Source organism: Engystomops pustulosus, chromosome 1 (assembly GCF_040894005.1).
Source record: "Engystomops pustulosus chromosome 1, aEngPut4.maternal, whole genome shotgun sequence".
Classification (NCBI taxonomy): domain Eukaryota; kingdom Metazoa; phylum Chordata; class Amphibia; order Anura; family Leptodactylidae; genus Engystomops; species Engystomops pustulosus.
In genome coordinates, this window is record NC_092411.1 from 160,214,510 (window position 1) to 160,239,100 (window position 24,591).

At 39.1% G+C, this 24,591-nt stretch overlaps 1 protein-coding gene across 1 annotated transcript in view; it reads left to right on the plus strand.

Annotated features, from left to right (window-relative positions):
• The window catches only part of PTPRS (protein tyrosine phosphatase receptor type S), a 207,897-nt gene that overhangs the window by 161,758 nt on the left and 21,548 nt on the right, over positions 1–24,591 (plus strand). Inside the window, exons 20-24 of the mRNA XM_072113236.1 lie at positions 441–601; positions 10,469–10,480; positions 10,760–10,872; positions 20,387–20,428; positions 24,313–24,410. Of these exons, the coding sequence (XP_071969337.1) occupies positions 441–601; positions 10,469–10,480; positions 10,760–10,872; positions 20,387–20,428; positions 24,313–24,410 (426 nt within the window). The remainder of the gene's footprint in view (positions 1–440; positions 602–10,468; positions 10,481–10,759; positions 10,873–20,386; positions 20,429–24,312; positions 24,411–24,591) is intronic.

Consider the following 24,591-nt stretch of genomic DNA (forward strand, 5'->3'; position numbering starts at 1 on the left):
ATTGATTGAAAATAATTGCTGTGGCAGTGGAACTCTAAATCTGGGATGCCAAAACACAAAACAGGTTGCAAAGAGCTTGAAGGGAACTTGTCACCAGGATTCACATATCAGGTTTATGGCATACTGCTGAAGGTCCCATTATACACAAAACGTGTATTGGTCTAAGAAATCATCTGGTTCTCATTTAGAAAAGGTTCCTATCTTTATTCAACTGTAGGCGTATCAAGCAACAGCCTGAATTATGTAGTCACCATTGAAAACATGACCATGTGACGCTGGCTCTAGAGGTTAATGCATGTTTGTGTTGTGTATAATGGGACCTTCAGCAAAGTTTCATTATCCTAATGTTCCCTTTAATAGGGTAAAAAAAAATCCTTCTATCTCTAATATGTAAGAGAATTGATAAAATACATATTTGTACATATGTTTTTCCTTTGCAGAAAATGTTTGCTGCAAGCCCATACTCTGAGCCTATTTTTATAGAAGATCCAGATCCACAGCCAATTATTGATGGTGAAGAAGGCCTGATATGGGTTATTGGACCAGTCTTAGCTGTTGTTTTTATCATATGCATTGTCATCGCCATTCTTCTCTACAAAAAGTAAGTTGTTTTAAAGTATCAATTAGACACCAGGAATAATGTAAATTTCCTATTTAATGTTACCCAGGCAGCGACAACTTTATAAACCATTATAATCACCAGGTCTGGGTGGCATACATTCCATGTTCTGCAGAAATTAAAGTGGTTGTCTGGGATTAAAAAAAAATATATATAAACCAATAAACCACTTACATTCAGCCCCTTTTGGGCCCCTGTTCATCCACATCCTCTTCCATCCCATCAGATCTCTGTTTGTTTAAAGCCTGAAACTCAAACAATAGCAGGCGCACAGTCAGGACAGCACTACCATCCTATGTAAACAAACAGAGATCCAGCAATGAAGTGCAAGGGCGCCAGAGGTGAGCATACCCAGTTTTTGTTTTTTATATAGCCCCACGCTGTATATACATTTTTTAAAAATCACAGACAACCCATTTAAGTACTGTCACAAGAGAGCTGTTCTGTCATACAATAAAAATAATGACATGAAAGACCAACTTCCTGACTTCTGGACATTTTGTAGGAGAACATAGTCAGACAACAGTATGTACAGATGAAAACACCTCTAGTTGCCCATGTGATTCTAAACTGATGTATTAAGGGTAATCCAAGCACTGTGTTTTTCTTCTTACATTTCTATCCATTGCCTCGTTCCTTCTAAAAGTTAAAAAATTATGGTATTTAGCCAGAAGGGTTCTGCATGGAATTACGAGAGCCCTTCAGTGCTGCAGCTCCACAGGCTGTTACACTGTGCAGGAACACTCTCTCCCCCTCCCATTGTGTTCTGAAAGTTTCTCAGCTGCCATCAGATTGCAGCAGGCAAAAGGAGGGGGAAGTACTGAGGATGAGATGTGATAACAGCCTATGAAGCCATAGCATAGGGAGGATCTAGTAACCCCCCAGACCTCTTCAGACCTCTTTTTACATGACCATAATGTAAAAAGTTGATATTAGAAGGAAGGAGTCCATGGATAACAAATGTAAGAAGATTACCACATCCTGGATCTAGGAGTAAATGTCCCTGGTTTATCATATTTTTGTTTTTATGGTAGATTGGGGGGGACATCTGTTGTACAGAAAATATTTGAGGCATTACTGCTGACCTGGAGTATCTCAATGGTAATAAACTTGCAACACGCCATCAGCATAAGTTGTAGAATGAAGATGTGGGAGGCTTTGGATGTTGCTTTTGCAAAGTTTTCGAGGCAGATAATACTGTACCATATAAAAGGTTGGTAGAAAAAAATGAGATTGCTAGAAACACTGTGATGGAGACACTGTCATCAGCTTTCTCTAAACTAACAGCTCCTTCCGAGTGCTGGTTATGAAATATATAAATACCTATATGTAGTTATGATAATGCTTAAATGGTTATGCAGTATACAGGGATATTTTTAGAAAATGTTATCAGTTATCCATGCGCTAAGTTACAATTGAGTATTACTTCATGTCATATAATCATGTATACCCAGAAAGCTCAAACTAGTTAAGAGATTTCAGGAATGATCTAGATTATTTTTCAAGATTGTATAAATGAACAAAGATGGGTATACAGTAATGCCAGGACATCTGGCTATATACTTTTCTAATTTGGGAAAACATTTAGCGTTACTGCACTTTTTCCATTAACTATAGACCATGAGAAAGGAATGTCAACATAGTGCAACTTCTTTTCTATAGTTTTTCAAATATATTTACATAATTAATGAGAAACAATTCAACTGTTACATGAAATATATGAATACATGGAAAAAATATTATCTTAAAATTTAACTCCTTCATGTGATTCCCCAATTGAAAACAAAAAGAATTATGCTACTTACCTTTTTTCCAGATTTTTATAATCTTACTGTTCTACCTTACGTCCTACTTGTCAGAAATCTTCTTCAGCAGCAATGAAATGGGTGGAGACTAAACGATTCCTGTCTTTGCTTTAGAGCTGAATTGATTACTAGTGGCCTGTAGTTTCTGTGATGCTTTGTGTTCTCTAATGAAGTAACTTAGAAACAAATTCAATGGCAGGTTTCATCACAATGGCAATGGCAGGTTGCAGCATCACATGACCTCCCTTTCCTTCTACAGCAGTGGTTTTCAACCTTTCTAATGCTGCAACCCTTCAATACAGTTCCTTATGTTGTTGTGACCCCCAACAATAAAATCATTTTCATTACTACTTCATAATTGTAATTTTTGTACTGTTATGAATCATAATTGTAGTCCTCCCCAATAGCCAGTGATCCCTCCAGTAGTGCCTGCCCCCAGTAGCCAGTAGTCACAGTGATGACCCCAGTAATCACAGGGATGTCCCCAGTAGTTTTAGGAAAGTTGCTAGTAGTCACAGGAATACCCCAGTAGCCCATAGTCACATTGCCTGACCCCAGCAGCCATTAGTCAAAGTGATGCCCCCAGTAGCATATGGAAAAATACATACTTACCTTGTTCCTCTCTGAGCCTTCTCTCTGCTTTTGATTGCCTTCTTTACTCCGATGTTGGAGCTCTGACACAGGCAATGTGTTATAACATCCTGCGAGTCATCTCTGGCCTATGCAGCCTTTGATCTGACGCAGGCGGAAGTGTCATCAAACGTCTCCTGCGCCTACCATCATGTTGTGCAGTTAAGGTCTGTGTGATAGATTTACATGGGAGGTGGGAGCTGGCACTCTGCTCTGCCATGTGAGAACAGATGCTTAATTTTAGTTCCTTGGAGACATATTGGGGCAAATTTAGTTATCCAGTCACTGGAGTTCACGTAAACTGCATTGTCCGACTATAATGCACAGTGCAGTGATTCACTAAGATTGTGCGCCCAATATCATGAATGTGTCGCTTCCCTGCTCAGGTCTGACAGTGTTCACCATCTTTTGGTGCATCTAAGTGAATCAGTCGGACCGTCCAAAGACATACCCTCCAAAAAAAGGATTGCATGAGCCACAGTCCCAACACAGACACTTCTTAAATACCTGTGCAAGCCATTTTAACCATGAAGAACGTGCACTGTCCAATGAAAGTGCACAGCGCGACCCTTAGTAAATTAGTCCCATTGTCTTAGCTCCAAGGGAAATGTCTGTGAGCTCAAACCATTGATTTGTGTCACCAAAAGCAAAACACTGTGTAAATATCTTTTGTATAGGCTTGGTGCACTTGAGCAGCTTGTTTACAAATAACCAAAGAAAAGCTTGAAACAATAACTGTATCATTTCAGTGAGCCATCCTCCGATACCCAGTCTAAAGGATTTGACCAAGAGAAAAATCATAACCAATAAGAATTATCAGATGCTTGTTCTTTACGCCATTCTTACTTCTGTTCTTTACTCTTTTCTATTGCTGGATCAACAAGAGACAACAAGTAGGAGTGCCTTTGAGCGTTGTAAGGTAGTAAAGAACTACCACACACTGATTTGTAATTAATATAAGTTGCTCCTGAATCACTGTGGTCCTAATGAGGATCTCAAACATCATATTGGGGGGAACATTAAACACGTTTCTTAATTCAACTAGTTTATCCCAAAGAGCCATTATCATTGGGTACAATACTGTACTTTTCAAAACTTTTAAAATTTGCCCACCTGAATAAGATGATAAGGCTTCCCATTTTTATGAGTTTTTATTGTCTGCTGCTCCTCCATACAAAGTATGCTTGGAAATCTGCAAATAAGTATCTGAAGTAGGTGCAATGAGCTGAATCTAGAAGAAGGCAGTTGTTGGTGGAGAAAGGTTGCTGCATTTTATATATATATAGGCCTACTCAACAGGAAGAGCTATTTTGGTGGCCCGATCAGACTTGATGGTACTTTACTTAGCAATTATAGTATAATTTTAAAGTAGACCTATCAACCGAATAATCCAGCTGCTTACTCAAGTTATTACAGTGTTAAATTGCTAGCTTTATTGTAACCTTCTGATAAAGTTAGCAAACACTTCACTATGTATCCCTCAGAATTCAAGAGGCGGCAAGAATTCAAGAGGGGGCTCCTCTGCAGACTATTCCTCACACGCCATAGGCCAGCTTCATGCGGCAGTCACCATTTTCTCAGACCGCCCCCTAATGAGGGCTACACAGTGCAATGTTTGCTAGCTTTATAGGAATGCTACACCTGGGCTAGGGGTTGGCTAGATAGATTATTCGGGTGACAGGTCCTCTTTAAAATTATACTGTAATTGCTAAGAAAAGTACCGTCAAGTCTGTCTTGGCCACTGGTGTTGAGTAGGCCTGTGTTTGTATAATACGTTTGGTTTCCCCTGAAAACAGAGTAGACAATCTTATATATATATATAAGATTTTATATAAATATATAAAATCATATATCAAATGTCCTTGTTATGCACTCCTTATTATCGGTTGGTGCTTCTGGAAGGGATCCTACCCCATTACACGTATAAAGAATATCCAGGCACACACAATTTAAGTTGAAGTTAATGAACAAAGTTTTATTGTGGTTATCCAAAATGTAACGTTTTGACTAAAATAAGCCTAATAGTCTACCACTGTAGAAAAGAAGTAAGAAAGAAGTCCGGCATTTATGTGTCTGTAGTGCTGCGTGGTATTGCACGTCTGAGAGAGCCATCCACAAGCACAGACGTGCAATTCCATGCAGCGCTACAGACACATAAATGGCGGACTTCTTTCTTCCTTCTTACTGCAGTAGACGTATTTGACAAAGGCTTATTTTAGCCGAAATGTTATACTTTTGGATTACCGCAATATAACTTTGTTTATTAACTTCAACTTAAATATTGTGTGCCTCGATATTCTTTATATACACTCACCGGCCACTTTATTAGGTACACCTGTCCAACTGCTGTCCAACACTTAATTTCTAATCAGCCAATCACATGGCGGCAACTCAGTGCATTTAGGCATGTAGACATGGTCAAGACAATCTCCTGCAGTTCAAACCGAGCATCAGTATGGGGAAGAAAGGTGATTTGAGTGCCTTTGAACGTGGCATGGTTGTTGGTGCCAGAAGGGCTGGCCTGAGTATTTCAGAAACTGCTGATCTACTGGGATTTTCACGCACAACCATCTCTAGGGTTTACAGAGAATCGTCCGAAAAAGAAAAAACATCCAGTGAGCGGCAGTTCTGTGGGCGGAAATGCCTTGTTGATGCCAGAGGTCAGAGGAGAATGGGCAGACTGGTTCGAGCTGATAGAAAGGCAACAGTGACTCAAATCGCCACCCGTTACAACCAAGGTAGGCAGAGGAGCATCTCTGAACGCACAGTACGTTGAACTTTGAGGCAGATGGGCTACAGCAGCAGAAGACCACACCGGGTGCCACTCCTTTCAGCTAAGAACAGGAGACTGGGGCTACAATTTGCACAAGCCCATCGAAATTGGACAGTAGAAGATTGGAAAAACGTTGCCTGGTCTGAGGAGTCTCGATTTCTGCTGCGACATTCGGATGGTAGGGTCAGAATTTGGCGTCAACAACATGAAAGCATAGATCCATCCTGCCTTGTATCAACGGTTCAGGCTGGTGGTAGTGGTGTCATGGTGTGGGGAATATATTCTTGGCACTCTAGGGCCCCTTGGTACCAATTGAGCATCGTTGCAACGCCACAGCCTACCTGAGTATTGTTGCTGACCATGTCCATCCCTTTATGACCACAATGTACCCAACATCTGATGGCTACTTTCAGCAGGATAATGCGCCATGTCATAAAGCTCGAATCATCTTAGACTGGTTTCTTGAACATGACAATGAGTTCACTGTACTCAAATGGCCTCCACAGTCACCAGATCTCAATCCAATAGAGCATCTTTGGGATGTGGTGGAACGGGAGATTCGCATCATGGATGTGCAGCCGACAAATCTGCAGCAACTGTGTGATGCCATCATGTCAATATGGACCAAAATCTCTGAGGAATGCTTCCAGCACCTTGTTGAATCTATGCCACGACGAATTGAGGCAGTTCTGAAGGCAAAACGGGGTCCAACCCGTTACTAGCATGGTGTACCTAATAAAGTGGCCGGTGGGTGTATATATATATATTTGTAACGGCCTGAAAAGATGAATTTTTAATAAGCCAGCTTAATATATACAGTAAAAAAACTAACATTTGCCAAAAATGATGATTTTTCTTTATATTGCCAAAACAAGCAAAAGACAAAAAAAAGTACATAAATTCGATATTGTTGTATGTAGGGGTCCATAGAATGAAGGGAGCATATCATCTCTTTAATTGCCCACAAATGCAGTGTAAATGACAAAATTAGCCATCAAAAGTATAAAGCTCTCACTTTCGTGGAGTTTTTTTTTGTTAAATTTGATTTTCCATTTTTGTGGCCCATATGATACATCATTAAGTTTGCAAAAATATTGTCGTTTGTTGGGGTTTCCATTGTTGCACCAAAATAAATCTGCTCTCAAAAGGTCCAACAGCATATCTTCCCTTCTCTTCCTTCCCTTATTGTGCCCCTAGAGCAGTTTACACACGTGTGTGAAGTAAAAAAATATAACATTTATCTACATTTAACCTCCATTTAGTTTTAGTCCTCCCTTAATGCTGTTTTGAATACTTTTAGAGGTAGACCTAAAAACAATAACTCTTAAATGTACAAGATTCCAGACATCCTAAAAAAGAAAAAAGGATGCTTAAAAAGTTATGTCAACATAACATATGGTAAATGTTAGTTTTAAAACATGTTGAATTATTCAAATTTTTCACCAAATGCCTTTTTTTAAATGAAGAAACCCAAAACTCAAACGCAAGTGTCTACACAAAAAAAAATAACGCCTCAGGAAGGTAAAAACTGGCTTCAATGTTTAGGAGTTTATAATGACAGGATAGTAATGCAATATCATATTTTATGAGGCATTTTGCTCAGCCATTTGGAGTATCTTTTTGCTTTAACAACATTGAATAATGGATGACCGAGTACAATGTTTGTCTTTTAGGACAGCTGCTGCTGGTCCCGCTTTGATACAAGAGGGAGACTTTCTGATGACTGCATCTAAATGCACAGAGTAATACCCAAGACACTTTTGCTTTGTACTTTGGGTTTGTGTGAGAAACCCCTGTGCATGTCCTTGAGTCTCGAGGCAGAAAGGCCTGATGCTGATCCAGACAAAACCTATTGGTTGAACTATTGAAATACTACTTCTTACCCTGTTGTGAGCTCAATTGGATAGTTTTACATATTGTGTGTATTTACTTAATAATCAGATATTTTAGCAAAATTTTTACAAATTATATCTACTTATTCTGGCATAAGAAAGATGTCTTTTGATTAAGATAGCATTTACACTTCATTAAAAGTATATAAATTTTCCAATTTTAGTCTCACAATTCGAGATTTTACCTTGAAATCTTTATGTTATCTCCCGTACCCCTCCTCACTCCTACTGTAGAATACAGAATGTAACTAAGACACCAAAGGTGGCAGTTTACAATGTCATCTGTGGTTGTAGAGAACCTCCCATATGCTATAATGCAATGAATTGCTTGCTTCATCACACTCCTCTGTTTCTCTCACATACTCAAATTGTATATCAACTGCAATCCAAGCAGTCACTTATTTCTCCACTACTACTTTTAAACAGTAAACATTTACCGCCTGGAGTCCCATATAGTTGAACCTCAAAACCAGGGCGTCTCTGTGTACTCCATATACACTCCTATGGAAGAGAAGAAACAAAGAGAATGATAAATGTGTCGCAGACTCTGACTGTGCACCGGCAAACCCCTTTATGTCGAGTCGGCCATAGTGTAGCCACAACACTTAATAAATACATGTGCAAGCAGTTTGCATATTCTTTTCAGGGCAAAATCAGACATAAAACTGCTGCCTAGGGCTTTAATAGATGTGGGCCAGTTACTTAGATCTAGCGGTTTGAAGTTGTTCAATAAGTTCTTCTATTTCACACAACCACCTGCCAACAGCCAACCGCAATGAATCCAAACGCATAAAAGTGTGACTGCACTCTGGACAAACCAATGACAGCAAAGTGTTAAAACCCTAGACACAAAACAAAAAACTCATATGTGTACGTGTCTGATCCCTATCTCTGCTTTATGACAACTAAAATTGGAACTGGAGAAACTGTGACTCCAATTCCCAGAACATTTATCAAAGAAAATGTGGATGCTATTCACACACCATGTGATATTTGCAGTTCTCGTTGGATCTGATGGGTGTTTAATGCCAATTTTGGGGTTAAAAAGATGCAGATCGTGTAATGGCCCTGGAGAACTATGTAAACATACTTTTGTCTGTGTTGCAGCATGACTTAAAAAAAAGATTTATATTCTAGGATTGTAACTGGACTTGGAGGACTGGGGGTACCTTCAAACTGGTGTGTTTTGATCTCTGCAATCAAACAGTTTCACAGCCTCTCCCCTGCACTGTTCAGTGAAGAAATCTCACACAGCTGCACCACAGTGCTCCAGCTATAATCCAGGAATATAAAATTATTTTTCTCATTAATGCAGCTACTAACAACATACACTTAGATTTTTTCCACTGCTCTTCAGGGCTGCTAAATAACACTGCCGGTTTTTATGATAAAGATTCCCGTCAAATTATGAGGCACATTTACTAAGAACAGTGCAAACTGCACTAAATGCTGCTTGCATGTGTAGTGTGCAGGCTGCGCCAAATTGAGGAGTTCTGGTGCTCATTCTTCATGATTCTGACGCCTCCCTCCAGTACGAAGTGTACGAAGTTTCCTTTTAGAGGACGCTGCTGATTGAAAGCCTTCACCGGTAAAATACTGATGGTGCCGTTCTTATGACGCGGTCACCTGATTATGGAGGCAGAGATGGATCACACAGCCCTCGTTACTGAACATGGAGAGGACTGAGAAGCTGGTAATTAGGGGAGCAGAGTAAGGGGCATTGCAAACCACATATGCTGTGCACATGCTGTGCCTAGCTCTTTCAATAACTCTGGCAACACGTACACCCAACTATTCGCCGATTTGCTGGGTTTCGCCTCCTTTTCAACCACTTTTTGATTCATGGATGACCCTATTATTGGTTGAAACAAAACAGGAGTTCTCTGTATATATCCTGTATACTGTACATGTTGTGCCACATAGGTCACTTTTGGACCCTCTTCTTTTCCATGTTTTTCTTTATGACCTCAAAGAGGGCTTAGACAATAAAATTGTGATGTGTATGGATGATGCTAAGGTCTGTAAATTAATTAACAAAGAGTAACATAGTATTACATTATAAAGATACATATGGAAGCTGAAAGCTTGGGCTGAGAACTGACATTTCATCCCAATAAATGTGACGTTGTCCACTTATAATTATGTCATCAGTTTTAATGTATTACATTCTTAAACACTAATTAAAACTGCAGCATAAATTTACTTAGTGGTTTAGAAAGACAATTAGCTGTAGTGACCATTGCATGGCAGCTGGTGCCAAAGCAAATAAAATAATAGGATTAATCAAGAGAGGATCATGATATATGCCACTCAGTGACAGCTGGTGACAGTGTCCCTTTATAGGATGCAAAAAATTGAGTTGGTGCTGGGGTGTTTTTTATTCCTAGCCAAACAGCAGCAGTCTAGAAACCACATACGGTAAGGGTCCCAAGCCATTGTTAGGATGCAACGCTGTATGGTTTGGCAAGAAAAATTGTGGAAAGTTTCCAAAAGGATGGGCACCAAATGAAATAACTATGAATATGGAGGTTAATTTGATTTAACATTAGATTTGATGGATGTTTTTTTATGGAACTATATGTAACAATTATATAATTTATATAAATACTGAATAGTACAAAACCTTGATCAAATGGGTGGAAATTAATTCCACTGGTATTTTATATTTTTCATATTGAATTGGTATTATTATTTTGTTACACATCTTGAATTATATCTGTTTCTCTTCTCTTTCATCTGCCTCCAAAAGCAAACCAGACAGGTAAGCATCTCATTATTTTACCTTTACATATACATTTAAAAAAAGGATCCCACCAAAACAATGTACCATCCACATGATAGGTGATACAGTAAAGTGTAAGATGATGGTCACCTTGCCTGCTTTCCCATCATTTATCACTATGTGAGATGCCCAAGTATAGTATTATAGATAGTTTGTCTCATAAGCATTGTGGAGACACAACCTCTTAAATGCATTCTATGAATAGTTTTCTGTTTCTTTAGAAGGGAAAAATAATGTCTCACTTCTCATATTTTTAAGCAAAAGGAAAAACTCAGAACCCAGGACCAAATGTCTGTTGAACAATGCAGAGATACCACCTCACCACCCTACTGATCCAGTGGAAATGAGACGCATAAACTTTCAAACCCCAGGTAATGGGAAATACGTTTTTCTGAATGTGAGAAAAGTTAGCTTTTCAGTTATCAAAAATGAATCAATGTTTCACTTCAAAAAGAGAGAAAAAGTAATTAGTGATTCTATCTTTTTGTCCTTTGTGATGAGATTGCAGTTTTGTTTTGAAATATGCAGCACATCCTCCTAATTTATTGGCTGGAAAAATGGTTAACTCAGGGGCCTAACTAGGAAAGGCTGGGTCTTGTAGAATATTTGGGGACTCAAAGGTATTTTTTAGCCCCAAAACTATTAGGGCACTTGCACATGTAGCGTATTTCCTGCAAATTTGCTGTGCAAAATTTCCGTGTGGTAAATCTTCAGTGTAATACAGTTGCAGTGTAGTGTATGGGATTTAGGACATTGTGGAAAAAATCTGCAGCGAAAAAGCCAATTTATGAACCACAGAAATTAAATGACATGTCCCTTATTGCAGAGAATCTCAGTGCTGCAATGCTGTCTGTGGCATTAAATAATTCAGAAACGTGGTTATTTTGGATACCAAATGAAGTTACATATATACAGGTCATCCCTATTTAAATCTTTCATATATATGTTGACCCCTAATTTACATATACAGAGGGACCACACCTTAACCCCTATAATGAATATGCATACATACAGTCCCCTTTATGTAAAATAATAAAAGCACTTGCCTAACGCGCACTCCTGTCTGGCTGCTGCTGTGGACACAGACGACGTTAGTGATGTCAGAGGAGTCCTGAGCTGCATTCTCATAGTCACCAGTATACGTGTCTTAAAGAATTTTCTCGTTGTACAAATAAACAACAACATACTGTACACATAAATTGTTTGATATATATAATATGACATTTTAAAATGTCATATTATATATATATCAAACAACTTATGTCTACAGATACAGATATATATAAACTTGATATTTGCTTACTGAAATGTCCTTTTCCTTGACTCTCTGATGCAGCACACATGGGATGTTATCCCCTAGATACAACTCAGAAGAGAACAGGTTAACAAAGCAGTAGTAGACAATTAATCAATTAATGTATTTGCTTACTCCATGTATATAAGGCAGGAGCACACACAGCTATTGTATGGTATAAAGCAAATAGTATTTTTATCAAAGGGTGGGACAGTTCGGCTGCCTCACAGACTCAAAGAAAAGGAAATTTCGATAAGCAAATTTTATTGTTTCCTTATCATCCATTTGGCAACACACATGGGACTTAGAAAGCAATACATATTAGGTTTAGTCGCCTGTTGAAACACCATTTTGTAGAAGGCTGAATCCTTGGAGGCAGAGATGTCAATCCTATAGAGATTTATGGTTCAATAAAGTTTTATTTCAAGGTAATAACAGCATTTACAAACAAGATAATGAATGCCACTACCAGATACAACAGTGAAAACAAATATGGATGCATCTCCGGATTATCGCACACACTACATAACATGTAGGTCTTGCTCATCTTCATAACTTGTCAGACCTGGATGAAAGCTAGGCCACAGGCTTGGCTACTTGAGATCATCCCTTAAAAAAAGTACATTTAGCCCATAATAAAAACAGGGACCATACAAAACAAAAAATCAGACTCACATATACAAGACGAAACAAACAGGCTCCAACGGACACACACAAAAAAGGAGGGTGGGGGCAAAAGAAGAGGGACTGGCAGTTCTGCCGTATCTTGGAGCCTTATTCTTTAATTTGAGGTACTTCCGGTGTGGAGGTAGGATGTTATATGAGTATAGCCGTTTATCCTCACCCTGAAAGATCCATACCCTGAAAGTGTTTAGCCAGTGCCTTCTTTAACTGTAGACCCATCATTTTCAGACTGAAAAAAGGTCAAAGTGCAAAATGTCCTTTTTCTGGAGTGTGCTTATTCCAGAGCTTGATCCTTAGAGCTCTTCTTTCCACATTTGAGCAACCAAGGCTGTAGAGATTTTGAAGATGTCACATAAATTCTAATGCATAATATAGCAGAGGCAATGATTGCAGGATTTTCATCCCTAGGGACACCATGTGGATTGTGCCATATTCTAACACTATATACAGTGGGATTAAGGCTAGAAATAAATTTCTAGAGGAGCCAATGGTGAAAGATGTTTCAGAAATCAACCTGCCCTTCCGTGAACTGGGTCTGTTAGAAGCACCATCTATTCAGAGGGAAAAGCTTACTTTCCTGTAGCAAGTTGTCTAGCAAGTTGAAAGAATTTTTTTTACACCATTCCTGTCCAGCGCTGTGGATTCATCTTTAAAAGACCTGCAAAGTGTGACCAGGATAAAATAGTTTATCTGGACAGGTACATCAACGCTGAAGGTGGGGACTGGGTGACTACAGAGGACGTCATCCTCCGAGACAGTAGAATGATCTTTTCCTTCCTAATATGGGACATTAGATTTATCCTCCAGTGAGATAAATTCTCCCACTAGGCTGGAAACCACAGCATCATGGGATATCCTTTATTCTGGAATAAAACACAGGAGAAACAGATATTAGACTCATACTCAATAGGCAACGGCTGAAGACATTACCTCTGCCTAGCTCTCCTTTTCCTCTTTACAACTCTCATAGGGTTCTGTGACAACCGCTCAGTAGAAGTAGAAACACAAATGACACATTAGTATCAGGTATACAGCAAGCCATAGAGATGAGAATCTTCACCTTGGATATGAGATTATTCTACAATACTGTTCATACAGCGCAGTTTATGGAGGACGTGCACATATAGACAATTTATATATACTCGGGTGTCAGCAGCTCTGTGACGTTATTATGCTGTTTTATTCAAGGGCTCAAGCTCTGTGAGCAGCTCCGTCTCTATGGAGGAGGCAGGGCACAGTGTATAACTTACAGCTTCCATGCTCATTACATACCTGATATAGGAGGGCACATGCCCTTTACACCTGATAGATAAGGCCAAGTAGATTATATAATACATTATATACTTAAGTACAGTTATACTTCACTTTTCTCATAAAGAAGGGGATGCAGTTCTATGACTTGTAATGCAGAGCTTATCAGTAACATAGACATGAGCAGCCAGCAGCCTGGTGCACTGGAGAGGGATCTCTGCTTCTTTCACCTACTGTAGAGAGAAGAAAAAAATTGTCACGTGTGTACAGGAGGATTGAGGACAAGTCTCTGCAGGTGATAACAGATAATAATACTGAGTAACATGCAGTCATCTCTGAACACCAGGTGATAACAGATCATATCAAAAGTTATGGGTCTTCAGAATGAGGGACCAGGGCACCTGGTTTACAGCCTGGAACATACTCACTGATAGGATGTGCTGTCTCCATCCAGATGAATGAATGCAGTGGCAGACTGGAGTACCTTGGGCCCACTAGAGAAAAAATATTTGGGGGGCCAACTCTTCATGTAAAGAGAAGGAATAGCAGACTACTCCTAATTAAAGTGTAAAACATGTAAATGACCTGGTACGATATTAAACACGTTTGAGCAAATTTATTAGAAGCCTCTAACATTCAGCCTTGTGCTGCACCATATTCATAACAGTGTCTGATGCCGGATGATACATCTGGTGTATTAAAAATATGTCTAATTATACTTTGTACCACCTATGGGTGGGTTTAGATCAGGGGCCACCACGGACTTTCGACAGTCGGGCAAGGGCCTCCATCTGTCCGGACAGGAAGCTCCTTCCCATCACTGTATAGTGCTCGGATGCGGCCGGAAACGGCTGCTCAAACACTTATTACTGGAGCAGTGGTCAATATATGAAATAATTAATTATTAGGGACAGAATAGCAAATAATTAATGGTGGGGGCCGCATAGGAAATAATTAATTATGAAGCAAAGCATAGGAAATAATTAATTATGAGGGACATGTATGGCTGTGTACTGCTGTTGCAGCTCCATGTATGGCTTTGTACTGCGGCTGTAGCTCTATAAGTAACAGTCTTATTTTCTCCTCATAGTAGAGATGCTGCAGTATTGAGTGTTGGGGAAATACCAACATTTACTTTAAATCTGTCACCTTACAGATATGGTTTGATATGTGTAGTCTCTTTCATCTTCCATGATTTAGTCCGACCATGTTAGCATATTGAAGTCGCCAGGACTTGTCTCTGCAGATTCAGCAATACGAAAAATTTAAGTTCAATACTTCATAAACAGTATCCAAAACATTAACAGTGGCCCCACAGAATCCAAAATAAGCACACAGTACTCAATATACTAATGGTGTTCCCACAATTAGGCACAGTGCCCCTACAGTAGCCAATACTGTAACAGCAATACTGAAGTCAACATAGTCATTATTCAGCCATTAGTTAGACAGGGTGCTTCACAGCAGCCGTTAATGCAAAGGGCCCCCATAATTAGCCAGTATAGTCACAGGGTCTCCATCGTTAGCCAGTATAGTCACAGGGTCCCCATAATTAGCCAGTATAGTCACAGGGCCCCAATAATTAGCCAGTATAGTCACAGGGTCCCCATAATTAGCCAGTGTAGTTACAGTGCCCCAATAATTAGCCAGTGTAGTTACAGGTCCCCCATAATTAGGCAGTATAGTCACAGAGCCACCATAATTAGCCAGTATAGTCACAGAGCCCACATAATAAGCCAGTGTAGTCAGAGGGCCCCCATTATTAGCCAATATAGTCACAGAGCCCCCATTATTAGCCAGTATAGTCACAGGGCCCCCATTATTACCCAGCACAGTCACAGGGCCCCCATTATTAGCTAGTACAGTCACAGTCCCTCCACCCCCACCCCCAAGCACCCAGTATAGTCTTGGACCTCTCCCAGCTCATGGGGCCCCCCTTCTCCCAGCACAGTCCAAAGTCATCCACCCAGAAGCTCAGTATGGTCCTGGTCAATAAAAAGTTATACTTACCTCTGTTCCGGCGAGGTGTGCAGGCAGACGGATGCAGTAGCTCACAAGACACCCAGGTGCAGCCTGCACTGGCCTTACCAGGCAGTTGCCCTCAGATGCTGGCGCAGACGTGATGGCTGCATGCATCAAGTTAGGTCGATCGCAAAAGAAATCGGTCTGGAAGGTAACTAATAGTTCCAGCGGCGGAACAAATAGCATCGGCACTGGAACTCAGTCATCGCGCCCACGTCGAAACACGGGAAATACCTGATAAGGTGGTTTCCCCCTGACACGGGCGACATACAAAGTGCAGAATCCTCTGGTGGGCCAGTCCGATGCTGAATGAATGGTTAACACCAGGAGCCGCACTCCATGGGGGAGATTTATCAGAAGTGTCTGAGAGCAGAACAGTGTCAATGATAGCAGGTAAATGCATGCCACAACCAAAGCTATGAACCAATGCAAGACAAGGAAAACTGTACAGGCTCTTCCAGGACAAGGACGACCATGAACAATGGTATACAGACTGGGTAGCTGTTCCTGCACGTCATCAGGCTGGGCAAACAGAAAAGAGACAATAAAAGAAACTAAGGCTTGCCAGTAACCCAGGGTTTGCCCCCTCCCGAGGGCTGTTACACGCTGCAAAGCAGGATAAAGTGGACTTATGTCATGGGATGGCAGTGCGCTACACAGACAATACTAACAAGCACCACGCCACACCATATTCAGCACCATCATAAAGGCTCATGACCAGCACGCTCTGAAAATTTATACAACCTCAATACAATGTAACAATATGTACGGAGGTAATGATAGAAATGAAACTCACCTGATAATTATGCGATTATGGACCCTTCGACTACCACTGCAATTAAACTATCAGAAAAAAGAAATACAAGTGTTGGGGGAGATTTTATGCCAGTTTTTGGCGTGGAAGCACTGATATAATTGCAATTTCTTGTGCAGTGCAAGAAATTAGGATTATTTTGGCAACTATGCCACCTCCATGCCATGTGGATGTTGAGGGGCGCAGCCACCAGGGGAGTGAGCAATTTTTAAAAATCGGCTACCATTCACCGTACATAGAGCTGGCGTCGTTTGTCTGCCAGCCAGAATTCTTTAGGTCCATTCTACACCATTATGTTAAGTCTTTTTTTCATGTATTTTGTGAGATTGGCAACTGTCTGTCTGTCGCTAGTCATGACTTGCCGGGATCATCTAGAAAATAAATGTATAATTAGCTTCACAGAGCGCGGCAACAAGATGTCTGGTGCTCCGGGCTGCTAATTATGCACGCACCCGCACCTCTCGCTTTCTTCCATGCAGGGAGAGGGAGGTGACGTCATGCAAGCGCGGGAGCTTGCATAATTAGCAGCCCGGAGTGCTGGACATCCTGACGCTGTGCTCTGTGCTTCTAGTTATAATTTTGTAACTAGTTATAAGTTGTGAGTATTTCTAGCATTTCTCTGTATTTTTAAGTGGTTGATTTACGTGTAAATGTATGAGTTTATAGTCCCCAGTGGAAACAGCATGGAATATTAAAGGAAATCAACCACTTGATTTATTTAGCCAAGGTCACTTACCAGCAGGTAGATCCGTGGTGAGAACGGATCCTATCTATATAAGTCCCAGGAGGGCGCATGGCAGCAGAAAAGCTGTTTTAAGCAATGGCTGATGACAGGCTGGAGCACTGGAGAAGAGGGAAGAAGCGAACACTTCTATCCAAAAACATAAGTCTTATCCAAGAAACGCAACAAGGAGCTTCTTCCTTCCTAATCCTATTACTTGTGTAGAAAAGAGGCGTGAATAATTATGTTTTTTTTTTTTTTTATTCACTTTAATGATGTCCAGAATGCTTACAAAGCGTGCATAATTAGGTAATGAGCGAGCGCCAGAGCTCTTCTTATTTTTTGGGAAACATGGAATTATATATATATATATACATACATACATACATACATACATACATATATAACTGATTCTGCAAAAATCCTCATATCATTATGCTGACAGACCTCTTTCCAGTGCTCAGGTCCAGTGTGGTGTCACCCATCACCACTGACCTTTGCTTGCATACAGTGGCTCAGCAGTTTTGTTAGGTCAACACTGTATGCCTGCTGTAGCGGGCCTTTGCGGTTCACATGACGTCACCACTGAGCCACTGTCAAAGGCCAGAGAGCAAGAGAAAGGCAAATATTTTATACACTACTGAGACCTATTTATGAAAAGAACTCCACCGTAGACAACCAGTTTAACCCCATAAGCCACAGCAAGTTTTGGCCTTGAGCCAATAACCAGCTAACAATTGTTAAAGGGGTATTCCCATCTGGGCATTCACATTTAATTATATTCATTTACCATATGTAAACATTTCTTCAATTGGATTTTATTTAAAAAATTTTTTACTGTGTGAAGATAATTTCTTATAAATGTAGCCATGTTGTCCCTTAGAAACGGGATAGCCTCCTCGGATACGACCACCACACATTTTGGCGGCGGTGGACAGACATGTACTATTGAGTTCTGCCTGACCACCTGGCTTTTTGTTTCCACGGAGGTGGCCGTATCCAAGGACACAGTCTTGTTTCTAAGGGATCATATGACTACATTTATGAGAAGTTATCTTCACACAGGAAAAATTTTTTCTATAACATCTAATTGAAGAAATGTTTATATATGGCAGATTAAGGAAACTAAATGTGAATGCCCAGAAGAGAATACCCCTTTAAATTAGACCTTTTTGGTCAATGTAAATAGTTTGATTTTGTTGTGATTTTGGTCCGACTTTAGTCCTAGTGCTAATCTATTGATAGCCATTTATACATTTTTGTAGTCCTTGTGTCATCTAAGTTTTGTCTCAGTTTTTCACAGCTGTGAGCTACTACCTCTATTTTTAAGCATGCCATCACAACATGTGTGAAAAACTGACTTGTATCTATTGACTTCAAAAGGCAAGTTTCACGCACAATTCGGCTCAGAATAATTCATATTGTCCATTTTCAGACCATGCAAAACATTGAGCGTGAGCCTAGCTACCGTATTTATTATCAATGTGTTACAGTTCTATCTGACTGCTGTCCAAGTGTACAATTCCTATCCAAGAAAATTTTTGTGGGTAAGGGAACTTGTAGGTAGGTGTGGTGTTCCTAAACTAACATCATGCCTACATACAACTGGGGTTTAGAGCCTCAAACCATTTTCCTTTACCTGTGTTAGTGGCCAGGTTCCCAATATTCCAGGTGGAAAAGGTGACTTACTATGGGGACTTTAACTCCTAACAATGTTAAAACGTTTGGGACCCTAAACCGCAGCTGCATGAAGGCTTCCCTTTGAGGCTCGGCCTCATTTTTTGTTTTACTTTTATTTATTTATTATTCATTACAAAAACAATAATATTTATCAAAAACAATAATAAAAAATTTAAAATTTCTTAAATTATACATTTTGAAACTTACTGTATCATTTACCATATTTGCTGCACAATAAAAGTTGCAATTTTTCTACAGTTGCCATTTCAGTGGCCAATATGTTATACCCAGCTGACGTCACTATGAAAAGACCTCTTTAGTTATTGTGCCACGTTTCCCAATTTCACACCCTACATGTGACCCTAATCCTTTACTAGGACAGGGCTCACTATGGGCATTTGAGGCTTAATGTGTTGATTTAAACTGGTTTTGAAGGCATGTGCAAAGACATTGAAGTGATATAACAAAAAAGTCAACCCCATATTGAAAACTTATGTGGTACAAAGTGAAGATTGCACTTTTTCTTCAAGTATGTCATTTTAGTCTCCAATATGTTGTGCCCAGATCATGACCCTGTAAAAATGCAGCTAAATATTGGATGTGGTTTCTGTTTTATAGAAACATGCTACATGTCACCCTAATTTGTTATGACATGGTTCAGGAACATGTCCAAAAACAGTCCAAAAATCTGTGATCCAGAAGCCAGACAAGTTCTTCTGCACCTCTGTTGAGCATCAACTAACATTAGGGCACACAGCAGTAAACGGAAGGAAAGAAGCGCTTTTGACTTTTGGAGTGCAGATTTAAACGGTTTTGGTTTTGGATGCCATGTCACTTTTGCAAGTTTTATGGGGTGCTGCAGCAAGTTTTGCCATATATTGTATGTGGTAACTTTAAGTTTTTTTGTCACATTTTGTCAGCTATAAGTTTTTCTGTCACTGTGGCCATGTGAAGATTTTTTGCATGATGAGATTTTCTGTAACAATGAAACAACAGGGTGCTATGCCGGGGGTACACATAACTCTAATAATAACTCTAAATTGATTTTTACCTGTTTATTTTTATTCATGTTCACTGTAAAGGAATATGTTACCTTTGCTTTTTAGGTCACTATGATTAAGATATCTACTTTTATCCTTTTTATAATCTAAGTAAAAGGCAAGGTTTGGTATTGAGAGGCCCATCTTATAGAAGCCTAGACAATTTTTGGATCATTTGGAAAAGTTTTAATGATGTGCTTTGTCATCTTATATAGCGTTTTCAGATGCCATCATGTGCTAGTATGACACAAGATCTCACAATAGACAGACACAAAGTGAATGTCCTTGTTCTTACTGTAACCCACTATGTGTTCTTGTGAATGTGAAAAAATACATTAAAACAAGTTGTTTTTATTTCTTTATTTACTGTTCTTTGCAGATTCTGGTCTCAGCAGTCCCCTCAGTGACCATGAATTTGAAAGTTAGTTCCTGTCTGTTTTGTTTCTGTTTTTTTGGTGCTTCAATCACTGTTCTGCTTTTTATTTATTTTTTTATTATGTTTTTCTTTTCCTTAAATTTCTTTTTGTTATTTATTTCATTTTGTGTCCCTTAAGCTTTTCACATAACATCTTCTTACCACAACATTTCTGTGCCTGTCTTCAAAGTTGTGTAGTTTAAGATAACATGCTTTGTGCAGCGCTTGCATAATCTGTAGGCGCTATATAAATAAAGAATTATTATAACACTGTCTATTGTGTAGATTGATGCTATTTTCTCCAGTGAATTTAATGTCTGAAAGCATAAACAGATCCAGCATTTCCCATTTATGTGTGATATTTCTAATTAATTTCCATTATATCACATTTTCATTTAAGACATTGTGCTGCGGAAAAATGATTGACATAAGTCATACTGAAAACATTGTTGTTATAAGTTCCTTACACTATTGCAGTACAGTATATCATGTATAGTATTTTGTTTCCTAAATGAGGTTTACATTTATGTCCAGTGAACAAGCTCCAGAAATGTGAACGTTTTAATTCCAATTTAGTTATTTTATTAGTTCATTTCATTTCAGTTTGTTTTAATTTGTTGTGTTTTATTTAGTATTTTCATTAAGTGTCCTCCTTTTTTGTGTTTGTATCCAGTTCACTGGCAGATTGTATATGTAATTGTTTGTGACCATGTATGTACTTGTTTAAAAACACAGGGGCAGTGTCCAGGATATTGTGTTTTCCTTAAGCTGATAAAACTGACTATAATTTGCAGAGTGTAGATATCATAGTTATTTTGATATCCAGCAGAGCTTTTTGAATGCATTAGACTTTCTTAAGTGCACAACTGATTGAAGTAAAGTAAATCTTAATATGCTAGGCTAACTGAGCGGCAAGGATCACAATAGAGAATATCTCTTGTTAGTTGGTATCCTGCCTATTGATTGTCTTCTAAATATTAAGTAGGAAAGATAATGAGACAACTGTTGGCTAGTGTTGTAGTCGGTACTGTATAATGCCTATTGTTGTAGTAAATGTTTTCAAGTTGGAAACTGGATCTGTCTATTGATTGTTACATTTGCTTTTTTGCATCCTTTTTTCAACATTTATCAAATTAATATCCCATGCTGACATTGCTTGACTTTATTACTGCTGCTTTGTCACAAAACAGGGCTCGAAATTCTCTATTGAAAACATTCTCTTCCATTTTTGACATGCAGTTATTTTTGTATTTGGGCCCACTTCTCATCTGAAGTTTAACTTTTTAATAGCAGAAAAGCGCTAATAGTCTTGGAAGAAATGGTTCCAAGTCCATTTTATGAGGTCTCACAGTGCTATGTGAAGTGAAGCAAAATATAAGACTCTCATAGTCTTCAGGGTACACTTTCCAGACACATTTTTAGAATCTCCTTATCTGGGTGCCAATAGGTCCATTACTGGTTAAGACAGGAGGTGTGGGAAGTAATGTGATCACTAATTAATCCAGCTGTGCTGAAAATTAGGAGTTGTTTCAAGAAGCATGCCAATGGGTCTCTCAGGTCAGCCATTTACACTGAGCACAAAGTATTGACCTGTGGAATCCATAGTCTCCCCTGTCCTGAAATGTGTTCCCCAGTTCCTGATAATTCACTAGATCCATGTACCAGCCCCCGTGCCTTTAATTGATGTCATTTGTTTGTGGCGCAGTCCTTCTTAAGTTAATGCATTGCATGCTCTGGATTGCAGAATAGTAACTGCAAAGCGCCAGGAGTGAAAATAAGCTAGTTTAACCTAAATAGTTCAATTTAAACTGCTCTTGATACAAAAACAGGTACATTAGAATCATGGCACCAGTAAGCTTGTTATATCAAATCCAATTTCATTCCAAGTCCAGGGTTCAGTGTGGTTTAATAAAGCATATTACTTCAAAATTATGTAGTGATGTGATCAATATAAGGGTTAATCAGATGCCTAATACTGTAATCCTCCTAAATATAAGCTGTGCGTCCCTATTAAGCCCCCTATAAGGTCCCCTTAGTACAGGATTAAAGTTGCACACTTATTCCCTGTCTACAGGATAGGGATTTAGTAGTGGCCACTGAGGATTTGAGCAATGTTATGAGAATGGGGAACTACAAGTGCTATCATGTGCTTTATATGAATGAGAGCTGATGCTTGGCTAGTGCTCCATTCATTTCCCTGGGACTCCCTGAAAAGTGGCATCCTGTAGTCCCTTACAGGTGAGTGGAGAACTAGCGGAAATGCTGTTAGGCAACAATGAACACAATTTACCCTCTAAAAAGATCTCAAATGTAATGATAAAATCACACAGGAGTTGAAAATGTAAATATAAATTTTGCATTTACTTTTAGTTAACTTGTCGTCAGACCAATAAAGTCTGTTTGGAGCCACAGCCTTATCCAGATGTGGTGGAAAACTACCATTAAAATCAAGAATGATATACTAACTAGGGGGTCTTACTCAGAGAGTCAGACACTGTGACAGTGATTATCTTCTTATATTTGTTATCCATGGCCTCATTCCTTCTAAAATCAACTTTTATTATTATGCTTATGATCCTGAAGGGCTCTGGTGGGTTTTCCTGTGCCCTCCAGTGCTGTAGCTTCACAGTCTGTTACAATGAGCAAAACAGGTCTACTCTCCCCCTGCATTTCCTGCTGCTGTTGGATTGCATAGGCAGAAAGAGGATGGAGAGAGCAGGGTGAGGGTTACTCCACGGCTCCAGCAATGCTCCCAGAGCCCTTTGTCCTCATTAGCATAAGTTTAAAAGTCGATTTTTGGATTTTAGTATGGAGGTCATGGATAACAAATATAAGAAGATATACCACAGTCACCGTGCCTCAACCCATGAGTAAGTGTCCCTGATATCCATGCTTGATTCTGATCGTAGATTTCCTTTATCTCATTTCTGTGAAATTTAGTTAATCAAATAGGTAATAAGTACTGTATAATAGTCAGTCTTTATTTATATGACAGCACCACTAACTCCCTAAAGCATCATGTGACTGATTTCCAGCATCTCCATGTCATTTTTGCTGCAGTTTTTGTTTGTTTTTTATGGGTCTCGTTACACACTGCAGGTTTTAAAATTGGATGTGGCATATTATACCTGTTCACATTAGCCTTAGCTAGCCATGGGTTACATTTATTGCTTCACAGGAGAAGGTTACTATGCCATTAAGTTGTGTGTCTCCAATTCAGATGTTATGAGGGTATGACAAATGTCTGTGTGCCAGTTCAAGGACAATAACAGTAATATGCATTTTCTGGGTCACTGTAATTATGAGTCAGTGGATAATTATTGATTTTCAGATTTTGGATAAAGTTTTTTATTATGGTTTTTGTTGAATTGCCAGTAGTAATTGTGTTAACAGTGGGTCCCTTTCAGTGCTTGAGATAGAAAGGGTTCTTCAATAAAGTGTTATATCTGCTTAATCTGGTTCTGATGATTACCTTAAAAACTTACCACATTCTTAAGGATCCATTTGTGTTATGCTCATTTCTATATTTCATCTCCAGGATATTGCCCCTTTTTACAAACTTATGCTATAAATGATTTCAACTAGAGATCATACTTTTCTGATTTTGCCATTCTGTTAGTAGGTACTATTGGTTCTGTGTTTTTGAATTACCCCTTTCCTTTCCCCCCAACCTTTAACCATAGTATCTCCTGAATATGGGTATCAGAGGAAAACATAGATCTAATTTTTCTTTCAGGATAAAATTTCGAGCCCTGCTTCTGATCTGATCTAACCTGTGTCCTTTTATTGCAGATGTTACATTAAAACATTTTTATTATTTTAATGTTATTTATATGTTTGTTTTTGCTTTAATAAAAGGTTAATATCTGTTCTTTTTTATCTCCTTCTAGGTATGCTTAATCATCCACCAATACCGATTGCAGATCTTTCTGAACACACAGAACACCTTAAGGCTAACGATAACCTAAAACTATCTCAGGAATATGAGGTGAGAAGTTAAGCTTTTCTATATTTATCTGGTTTATAGAGTGTTTTGAAGCTTGAATAAATATTTGAAAAAATTTTGAGCCCCCTGCACTGCTGTGGAAGTGTGCACCAGTTTTTTTTGGTGCACTTTGTTCGGGCTGCTGAATTGTGACACAGACGCACCAAACACATCCTCTTTTGGG